The following is a 10,102-nucleotide window of genomic DNA, read 5'->3' on the forward strand; positions in this document are numbered from 1 at the left end:
TCCGTGCAAGAGTTCTTCAGACGGTGGCAACTGTTCCTAGACTTTCTAGCGGAACGTTAGGAGATGGTCAGCAGCAGCGGCAACCCAGGGGGGGGGGGGGGTGGTACTTTGTGTTTACTATTGTATTTATTATTGTTTATCGCTTAATGGGGGGCATGTAGTCTGGAAGAATGTGTGATACAGCTATAATCTGTTTATTTATGCGTTTTCTTTTGCTGTTTCTCTTATTTTTGTAAGGGGGATTTGTTTGTTGTTGAAAATATGTGAAATATTTTGAATAAAAATTATTTTTTTAAAAAGCTACCATCTTCCCAATGGTGGCTGAGGCCCACCAGGCCTGCAGCCGCATCAAGGCAGATATTGCCAAGGCCGCGATGCATGGGGTGGACGGGTCCGTCCCCTTCCAGGTGGAGAGCAATGTGTCAGAAGTCACCCTCACTGCCACCCTCAAACCAGACAGGCAGGCCAGGAGCATTTTTCTCCCGTGTCCTCAACATCTCCGAAATTCGAGACTCGTCAGTCAAAAAAGAAGCTCAAGCCATCGTGGAAGCCATGCGGCACTGGAGGCACTACCTCACTGGTAGGAGGTTTACCCTCGTCACCAACCAACGGTCGGTAGCCTTCATGTTCGACAATACACAGCAGGGCAAGATCAAGAACGATAAGATCCTGAGGTGGAGGATTGAACTCTCCACCTATAATTACGATACAGTGTATTGTCCTGGGAAGCTCAACGAGCACCCAGATGTCCTGACCTGCGGCACATGCGCCAACGCGCAAGACGACCGACTCCGGCCATCCATGATGACCTCTGCCACCCTGGGGTGAGCAGCTTCTCCACTGCATCAAGGCCTGCAAACTGCCCTACTCCACCGAGGAGGTCAGGGCCATGACCAGGGACTGCCAAATCTGCGCGGAGTGTAAGCCGTACTTCTATTGACCGGATAAGGCCCACCTGGTGAAGGCATCCCGGCCCTTTGAGCACCTCAGTATCAACTTCAAAGGGCCCCTCCCCTCTACCAACCGCAACACTTATTTCCTCAACGTTGTTGACGAGTTCTCCCGCTTCCCCTTTGCAATCCCTTGCCCCGACATGACTGCGGCCACCATCATTGAGGCCCTACATAGTATCTTCACCTTGTTCGGTTTCCCCACTTACATCCACTGTGACCGGGGCTCCTCGTTTATGAGCGACGAACTGCGTCAGTTCCTGCTCAGCAAGGGCATCGCCTCGAGCAGGACTACCAGTTACAACCCCAGGGGAAACGGACAGGTGGAGAGGGAGAACGCGACGGTCTGGAAGGCCATCCTCCTGGCCCTACGGTCTAGGAATCTCCCAGTTTCCCACTGGCAGGAGGTCCTCCCCAACGCGCTCCACTTCATTAGGTCACTCCTTTGCACAGCAAATGAGACACCTCATGACCGCCTGTTTGTTTTCCCTAGGAAATCCACCTATGGGGTCTCGCTTCCGTCGTGGCTGAAGACACCCATCCTACTCCGCAAACACATAAGGAGCCATAAGTCCGAGCCCCTGGTCGAGAGGGTCCAGCTCCTTCACACCAACCCCCAGTACGCATCCATAGAGCACCCCGACGGCCGACATGATACGGTCTCCCTCCGGGGCCTGGCACCCACAGGATCCCCGACCATCACCCCAACCTACCCCCCCCAACCTGCATCGAACAGCCCCTACTTGGCCTCCACACCCCGAACTATACCCCCTGCCCCCTTCGCCGACCTACAGGAATGAAGCTCCTGAAGACACACTCCCGGAGTCCACACCTGTGCCCGCAGCGATGAGTTCACCACCCATGCCCGCACGGACACCCGTGCCCGCTGCTAAACCAGAGCTCCGGCGATCGCAGCGCACGATCAGGGTGCCGGACAGACCAAACTTGTGAGCCCTTCACCCCTGCCGGACTTCAATTGTTTTTAACAGGGGGGTGAATGTGGTGAACGTATTATGGTAATCATTCACCACTGTACAGTAGTCCCCCGTTATACCGCGCTCCGCAATACCGCGGTTCGCGATATACGGCGGGGGGGGGCTTATGGACCCCAACTGTCAGCTTCCCTCCGGAGAGGGAAGCTGCTCTCTCACTGAAACAATCAGCCGGCCGCTGAAATTGACACTGCCGGCTGATTGTTTCAATACACTGTATCGTAATTATAGGTGGAGAGTTCAATCCTCCACCTCAGGATCTTATCGTTCTTGATCTTGCCCTGCTGTGTATTGTCGAACATGAAGGCTACCGACCGTTGGTTGGTGACGAGGGTAAACCTCCTACCAGTGAGGTAGTGCCTCCAGTGCCGCATGGCTTCCACGATGGCTTGAGCTTCTTTTTTGACTGACGAGTCTCGAATTTCGGAGATGTTGAGGGCACGGGAGAAAAATGCTCCTGGCCTGCCTGTCTGGTTTGAGGGTGGCAGTGAGGGTGACTTCTGACACATCGCTCTCCACCTGGAAGGGGACGGACCCGTCCACCCCATGCATCGCGGCCTTGGCAATATCTGCCTTGATGTACAGTAGTCCCCCGTTATACCGCGCTCCGCAATACCGCGGTTCGCGATATACGGCGGGGGGGGCTTATGGACCCCAACTGTCAGCTTCCCTCCGGAGAGGGAAGCTGCTCTCTCACTGAAACAATCAGCCGGCCGCTGAAATTGACACTGCCGGCTGATTGGAGGGAGAGAGCAGCCGGCAGTGTCAACTTCAGCGGCCGGCTGATTGTTTCAGTGAGAGAGCAGCTTCCCTCTCCGGATCAAAGTGAGCCGGCCGCTGAAATTGACACTGCCGGCTGATTGGAGGGAGAGAGCAGCCGGCAGTGTCAATTTCAGCGGCCGGCTCACTTTGATCCGGAGAGTGAAGCTGCTCTCTCACTGAAACAATCAGCCGGCCGCTGAAATTGACACTGCCGGCTGCTCTCTCCCTCCAATCCAACTTTTAAGTTGTTAAAAATGCAGCAGTGCTTGTTTTCATTAGATCCACGATGGGGGTTTTAAATTTATTTAAAAATCTATGCATGCGCTTCCCATTGTGAGTCTACGGGGGTCTGACCTCTCCCCCCGCCCACCGTAGACTCACAATGGGAAGCGCATGCATAGATTTTTAAATACATTTAAAACCCCCATCGTGGATATCCGCGGCTCGGATGCAACGCGGGTGGCTGTCTTGGACACCAACACCCGTGTTATAAAGGGGGACTACTGTACTACATTGTACCACGCTGTTGCCCATGTGGGCTCCACCTATGGACCATTGCACTGTACTACACTGATTGTATCATGTTGGTGCCCTTGTGGGCTCCGCCCCCTTGAGGGGAGGTATAAAGAGCAGCTGCCCTGTAGGCGGCTTGATGCACTATCAATTACGACGAGACTAGAGTAGAGTGTAATCGAGGCTTTATTAAGCAGAGATGTGTAGCCTCCCACAGCTGCTGCCGAAATGGCTGCAGCTTGGCGAGCCCACACATTTATAGTCCGCCTACTGGGCGGAGCCAGCAGGCGGGGATCTATCCCCATACCTGTAGTACTGGAGCCTTACCATAATACACCCCATATGCGATATATATACAACAGTGGTGACTACCACATTCACCCCCTGTTTAAAAAAGAGTCCAGCGGGGGTGGTGGAAGACTAGTTACAGGCATAGATTAATATTTTAGGAAAAGTTTACAAATTCAGACAATCGGGCACCTTGATCCTCCGTCGTGAGTGCCGCAGACCCAGTGGCGATGCAGGCGTTGGTTCGGTCGCCGGTGACTCCGGGAGCGTGTCGACCTCATCTTCATCCCCGGGTGGGACCAAGGGGAGGACGGATCGTCTGGAGCGGGGGCTGTGGTGGGGTGCGCTGGGAGGAGGAAGGGTGGCGCCGGGGCAGAGGGGTGGGGGAGGGGGGGGTGGGTGTGGGGACGCAGCTGGCGCCAGGTCCCTGAGGGAGTCTGTGTCTTGGCGGCCGTCAGGGTACGCCACGTAGGCGTACTGCAAGTTCGCATGGAGTAGCTGTATCCTCTCAACCAATGGGTCCGCCTTGTGGAGCCGCACGTGCTTGTGGAAGGAGAACTGGCTACTGGAGCTGCCAGCCACGTTGGAAGCGAAACCCCGGAGGTGGACTTCCTGGGGAAGGCAAAGAGACTTTCATAGGGGGTTTCATTAGTCGCGGTGCAAAGGAGCGACCGAATGGAGTAGGAGCGTGTCAGGGAGGACCTTTTGCCAGCGGGAGGCCGGGAGATTCTTGGACCGTAGGGCCAGCTGGATGGCCTTCCAGACCGTCCCATTCCCCTGCTCCACTTGCCCGTTTCCCCAGGGGTTGTAACTGGGCGTCCTGCACGAGGCGATGCCCTTGCTGAGCAGGTACTGGCGCAGCTCATCGCTCATAAATGAGGATCCCCCGGTCGCTGTGGACGTAGGCGGGGAAACCGAACAGAGCGAAGATGGTGTTGAGGGCTTTGATGATGGTGGCAGTCGTCATATTGGGGCATGGGACGGCAAAGGGAAATCTGGAGTATTCGTCGACCACGTTAAGAAAGTACGTGTTTCAGTCGGTGGAGGGGAGAGGCCCTTTGAAGTCCACGCTGAGCGTTCAAAGGGGCGGAAGGCCTTCACTCGGTGCGCTCGGTCTGGCCTGTAGAAGTGCGGTTTACACTCCGCGCAGACCTGGCAGTCTCTGGTGATAGCCCTGACCTCCTTGATGGAGTAGGGCAGATTGCGGGCCTTTATGAAGTGAAAAAATCGGGTGACCCCTGGGTGACAGAGATCGTTTTGCAGGGCCAGTCCACTTGTGCGCTGGTACATGTACCTCGGGATAGGGCATCGGGGGGCTCGTTGAGCTTACCGGGGCGATACAAAATCTCGTAATTGTAGGTGGAGAGCTTGATCCTCCACCTCAAGATCTTAACATTTTTGATCTTGCCCTGCTGTGTATTGTTGAACATGGAAGGCAACCGACTTTTGGTCAGTGAGGAGTGAATCTCCTGCCGGCCAGGTAATGCCTCCAATGTCTACGATGGCTTGGGCCTCCTTCTCGACGGAGGAATGCCGAATTTCGGAGGCATGGAGGGTGCGTGAAAAGAATTCCACAGGCCTGCCTACCTGGTTGAGGGTGGCAGCCAGAGCGACGTCCAATGCATCGCTCTTGACTTGGAAGGGGAGCGTCTCGTCGACCGCGTGCATTGCGGCCTTGGCGATGTCGGCCTTGATACGGTTGAAGGCCTGGTGAGCCTCTGCCGTCAGTGGGAAAACGGTGGAGTAAATGAGTGGGCGGGCCTTGTCCGCATAGTTTATTTTAAAATTTAGAGTAACCAATTAATTTTTCCAATTAAGGGGCAATTTAGCGTGTTCAATCCACCTAGCTTGCACATCTTTTGGGTTGTGGGGGCGAAACCCTCGCAAACACGGGGAGAATGTGCAAACTCCACACGGACAGTGACCCAGAGCCGGGATCGAACCTGGGACCTCGGCGCCATGAGGCCGCAGTGCTAACCCACTGCGCCACCGTGCTGCCCTTTGTCCGCATAGTTAGTGTCCCACTGGGCGTAATATGAGAAAAACCCCAGGCATCGTTTGAGGACCTTGGGGCAGTGGGGAAGGCGGAGTTCCATGAGGGGGCGCATGTGATCGGGGTCGGGCCCTAGAACTCCATTTGAACCACATAGCCGAGGATGGCTAATCGGTTAGTGCTGAACACACACTTCTCCTTATTGTACGTTAGATTGAGGAGTTTGGCGGTGTGGAGGAATTTGGAAAGGTTATCGTTGTGGTCCTGCTGGCCATGGCCGCAGATGGTGACGTTATCCAGGTACGGGAAGCTGGCCCGCAGTCCGTACCGGTCAACTATTCGGTCCATCTCCCGTTGGAAGACCGAGACCCTGTTAGTGACGCCGAAGGGAACCCTAAGGAAGTGGTAAAGGCGGCCGTCCGCTTCAAACGTGGTGTACGGGTAGTCTGCCTTGCGAATGGGGAGCTGGTAGTCAGCAGATTTCAGGTCCACTGTCGAGAAGACCCAGTACTGTGCAATCTGATTGACTAAATCAGATATGCGTGGGAGGAGTAACGCCTCGAGCTGTGTGTACCGATTGATGGTCTGACGGTAGTCAACGACCACCCTGTTTTTCTCCCCAGTTTTCACAACTCCCACTTGGGCTCTCCAGGGGCTGTTGCTGGCCTCGATAATACCCTCCCGAAGCAGCCGCTGGGCCTCGGACCTGATGAAAGTCCTGTCCTGGGCACTGTACCGTCTGCTCCTGGTGGCGACGGGTTTGCAATCCGGGGTGAGGTTTGCGAACAGGGAAGGCGGGTCGACCTTAAGGGTCATGAGACCGCAGACAGTAAGGGGTGGTAGGGGCCCGCCAAATTGCAGGGTTAGACTCTGGAGGTTGCACTGGAAGTCCAGGCTGAGTAGCAAGGCAGCGCAGAGGTTGGGGAGGACGTAGAGCCGGAAGAAGCTGAACTCTGCGCCCTGGATGGTGAGGGTGGCGGTGCAGTACCCCCAGATCGCCATGGAGTGGGATCCAGAGGCCAGGGAGATTTTCTGGTTAATGGGGTGTACCGTGAGGGAGCAGCGCCTTACCGTATCGGGGTGGATGAAGCTCTCAATGCTCCCGGAGTCCAGAAGGCATGATGTCTTGTGCCCATCGACCTTCACTGTCGTCAACGCGGTCGCGAGGTTGTGCAGGTCGGGACTGGATCGATCGTGATGAAGGCGAGACGTGGCTGGTGTTGAAAGGCCCCTTGCTGGTCGGCGGTGATTGCAGGCGATGAGCGGCCCGATGAGATGCCCTCCGAGCAGGGGTCCTGAGGCGGGGAAGATGGCGGCGCCCATGGGCTACACGTGTTCTGAGGCGAGCAAGATGGCGGCGCCCACGGGCCGCACGTGTTCTGAGGCGAGGAAGATGGCGGCACCCACGGGCCGCACGAGGTCTGAGGTGAGGAAGATGGCGGCGCCCACGGGCCACACTGAGGCGAGAAAGATGGCAGCGTCCACGGGTCACACGTGGGGTGTGCAGGGACAATGGGTCTGTTTACAGCGACGATCAAGCGGGCCTGGCACACAGCAGCAAAATCTCCTTTCTTCCCACAGGCCTTGCAGAGTGCGCTCCGCGCCGGGCAGCGCTGCCGGGGGTGCTTTGTCTGTCCGCAGAAGTAGCACTTGGATCCCCCGGGGTTGGTTGGCTGCCCGTGGAGCAGGCTTGGGTTGGCTGGGGACGGCTGCTGGTGGGGTCCACGATGGGGTATTCGCTGGCAGGGTCCATGATGTCCAGGAGGGGGGGCGCCATGCGGTCGGGGGCGTACACCTGTACATTGCAGGAGGCAACTGTGAGTGAGATCGCGCATTTCTTGGTCGCCGTGAGGTCGAGGGTAGCCCCTTCTAAGAGGCACTGGCGGATGTACGCCGACCCCATGCCAGTAACGAAAGCGTCCCTAATTAGGAGTTCAGAATGTTCAACGTCCGAAAATGGCCTGACAATAGCAGTCCCTCGCCAGGGCGTGCAGGGCACGCCAGAAATCTTCCTCAGACTCACCGGGGAGTTGATGCCACGTGGACAGGAGGTGCCTGGCAGATTTTGTTGGTCTGCTGAGTGTAGTTCTCCTTCAGTAGCGCCATGGCCTCAGCGTAGGTAACCGAATGAGGGGAAAGATATCGGAGCACAGCTGTGTATACAGGATCTGGAGATTCTGTGCCTCTGAGGGTGGTTCTATCGCAGATCCGATGTATGCTGCAAAGCAAGCTAGCCAATGTGCGAAGGCCGACTTGGCATTGTCTGCTTTAGGGTGCAGCTGCAGGCGATCAGGCTTGATGCGGAGATCCATCGTTGTAAAATCTCTGGGTAATAAATTGATGCACTATCAATTATGACGAGACGAGAGTAGAGTGTAATCGAGGCTTCTTCACACAGAGATGTGTAGCCTCCTGCAGCTGCTGCCGAAATGGCTGCAGCTTGGAGAGCCCACACATTTATACTCCACCTACTGGGCGGAGCCAGCAGGCAGGGATCTACCCCGTACCTGTAGTACAGGAGCCTTACCGTAATACACCTCATATACGATATATATACAAGAGTGGTGACTACCACACGGCTCTCATTGCAGAGCAGTCGCAGACAGGCACTGTTCTAGTTGATTAAAGCCACTGTTCACTTCAACTTTCTGTCTCGTGTGAATTGATGGTCGCATCTATGTTTTAGTGTCCCAATGATTTTTCTCCAGGAGCCCTGGAAATTGAACTGCCAATCCTGGTGGATTGTGACCACTATTTACAAAGCAAGCAAATCATGGCATATTATCCTGAGACAATAATATAAAATTCAGAAATCCCATGGGAATAAAATAGAATTTTAACTGAGTTATAAACACCAGTTACAAAGTGGTAGATTACACATTGCCCTCCCTGCGAGAGCAATCTTTGACCTCAGTAAGATGGCGGGTTGTCATGTACGTTAGGTGGTTTAACCCAGGCCCTCAATAGACCTTATAAACATGGCCGGTGGATGTACCTGTCAACGTTATTTTAACCTCACTAAGATGGTCGCCACGCTCCACAGCTGATATCCTTGTAGATTTGCCGGAATTAATTAAGTCTGATCGTTATGGACAAGAAAAAGATCAACGTGACGGCAGCATCGGTGAGACTTTCAGAATTTGTGTGAAGTGTTGCTCCTGGGTTGTGTAAATACGAGAGTAGGCCCGATGCCAATCCCCGGGCTTTCCTGGATACTCTGCCTCATATCCACGTCCATCCCTGGACACTCTGGCAGCAGAGGGGTCGGTGACAGTTGTAGTACGTCTGGTGCGTTTAGCAGCTTTCTGTGGCTCATACTGAAAACAAAATTACTCTTTTGTTCCCAGTATTATGAGAAATACTACATAAATTTGAGTTCGTCCAAAACATTGCTCTTTGTACCTTAATCCACACCATCTCCTGTTCCCCTGCCAGGCCTGGAGTCACTGACCTCGCTGTCTGACAAGAAGTTTGACATTCTCATCCTTACAACCTGGTGTTGTAAGACATCGTACTGTGTTCACCCCAGCCCAACGCCGGCATCTCCACATCATCCTTATTGTGAAATGCCCCTCCCCCCCAACCTGCCCACCCTCCCCCCCCCCCCCCCAACAACCTGCCCCCCCTCCCCCCCCCCAACAACCTGCCCCCCCTCCCCCCCCCCCAACCTGCCCCCCCTCCCCCCCCCCCCAACCTGCCCCCCCTCCCCCCCCCCAACCTGCCCCCCCTCCCCCCCCAACCTGCTCCCCCCCCCCAACCTGCTCCCCTCCCCCCCAACCTGCTCCCCTCCCCCCCCCCAACCTGCTCCCCTCCCCCCCCCCCAACCTGCTCCCCCCCCCCCCAACCTGCTCCCCCTCCCCCCCCCAACCTGCCCACCCTCCCCCCCCCCAACCTGCCCACCCTCCCCCCCCCCAACCTGCCCACCCTCCCCCCCCCCAACCGCCCCCCCTCCCCCCCCCCCAACCTGCCCCCCCCCCCCCCCCAACCTGCCCCCCCCCCCCCCCCCCAACATGCCCACCCCCCCCCCCCCCAACCTGCCCACCCCCCCCCCCGCCAACCTGCCCACCCCCCCCCTCACCCTGCCAACCCTCCCCTCACCCTGCCAACCCTCCCCTCACCCTGCCAACCCTCCCCCCCCCCACCCTGCCCACCCTCCCCCCCCCCAACCCCACCCCCCCCCCCCCACCCTGCCCACCCTCCCCCCCCCCAACCTGCCCCCCCCCCCCCCCCCACCTGCCCACCCTCCCCCCCCCAACCTGCCCACCCTCCCCCCCCCAACCTGCCCACCCTCCCCCCCCCCAACCTGCCCACCCTCCCCCCCCCCAACCTGCCCCTCCCCCCCCAACAACCTCCCGCCCCCCCCAACAACCTCCCGCCCCCCCACACAACGTCCCGCCCCCCCACACCTCCCCCACCACAACCTCCCTCCCCCCCAACAACCTCCCCCCCCAACAACCTCCCCCCCCAACAACTCCCCCCCCCAACAACTCCCCCCCCCCAACAACCTCCCCCCCCCCAACAACCCCCCCCCCCCCAACAACCTCCCCCCCCCCAACAACCTCCCCCCCCCCCAACACCTCCCCCCCCACAAACTCCCCCCCCCC

At 57.3% G+C, this 10,102-nt stretch overlaps 1 protein-coding gene across 1 annotated transcript in view; it reads left to right on the forward strand.

Moving 5' to 3' along the window:
• Positions 1–8,446: 8,446 nt before the first annotated feature.
• ccdc174 (coiled-coil domain containing 174) overlaps positions 8,447–10,102 on the forward strand; it is a 33,229-nt gene continuing 31,573 nt past the window's right edge. The window contains exon 1 of the mRNA XM_038810783.1: positions 8,447–8,622. Coding sequence (XP_038666711.1) covers positions 8,587–8,622 — 36 coding nt within the window. The 5' untranslated portion in view covers positions 8,447–8,586. The remainder of the gene's footprint in view (positions 8,623–10,102) is intronic.

Source organism: Scyliorhinus canicula, chromosome 11 (genome assembly GCF_902713615.1).
Source record: "Scyliorhinus canicula chromosome 11, sScyCan1.1, whole genome shotgun sequence".
Classification (NCBI taxonomy): Eukaryota; Metazoa; Chordata; class Chondrichthyes; order Carcharhiniformes; family Scyliorhinidae; genus Scyliorhinus; species Scyliorhinus canicula.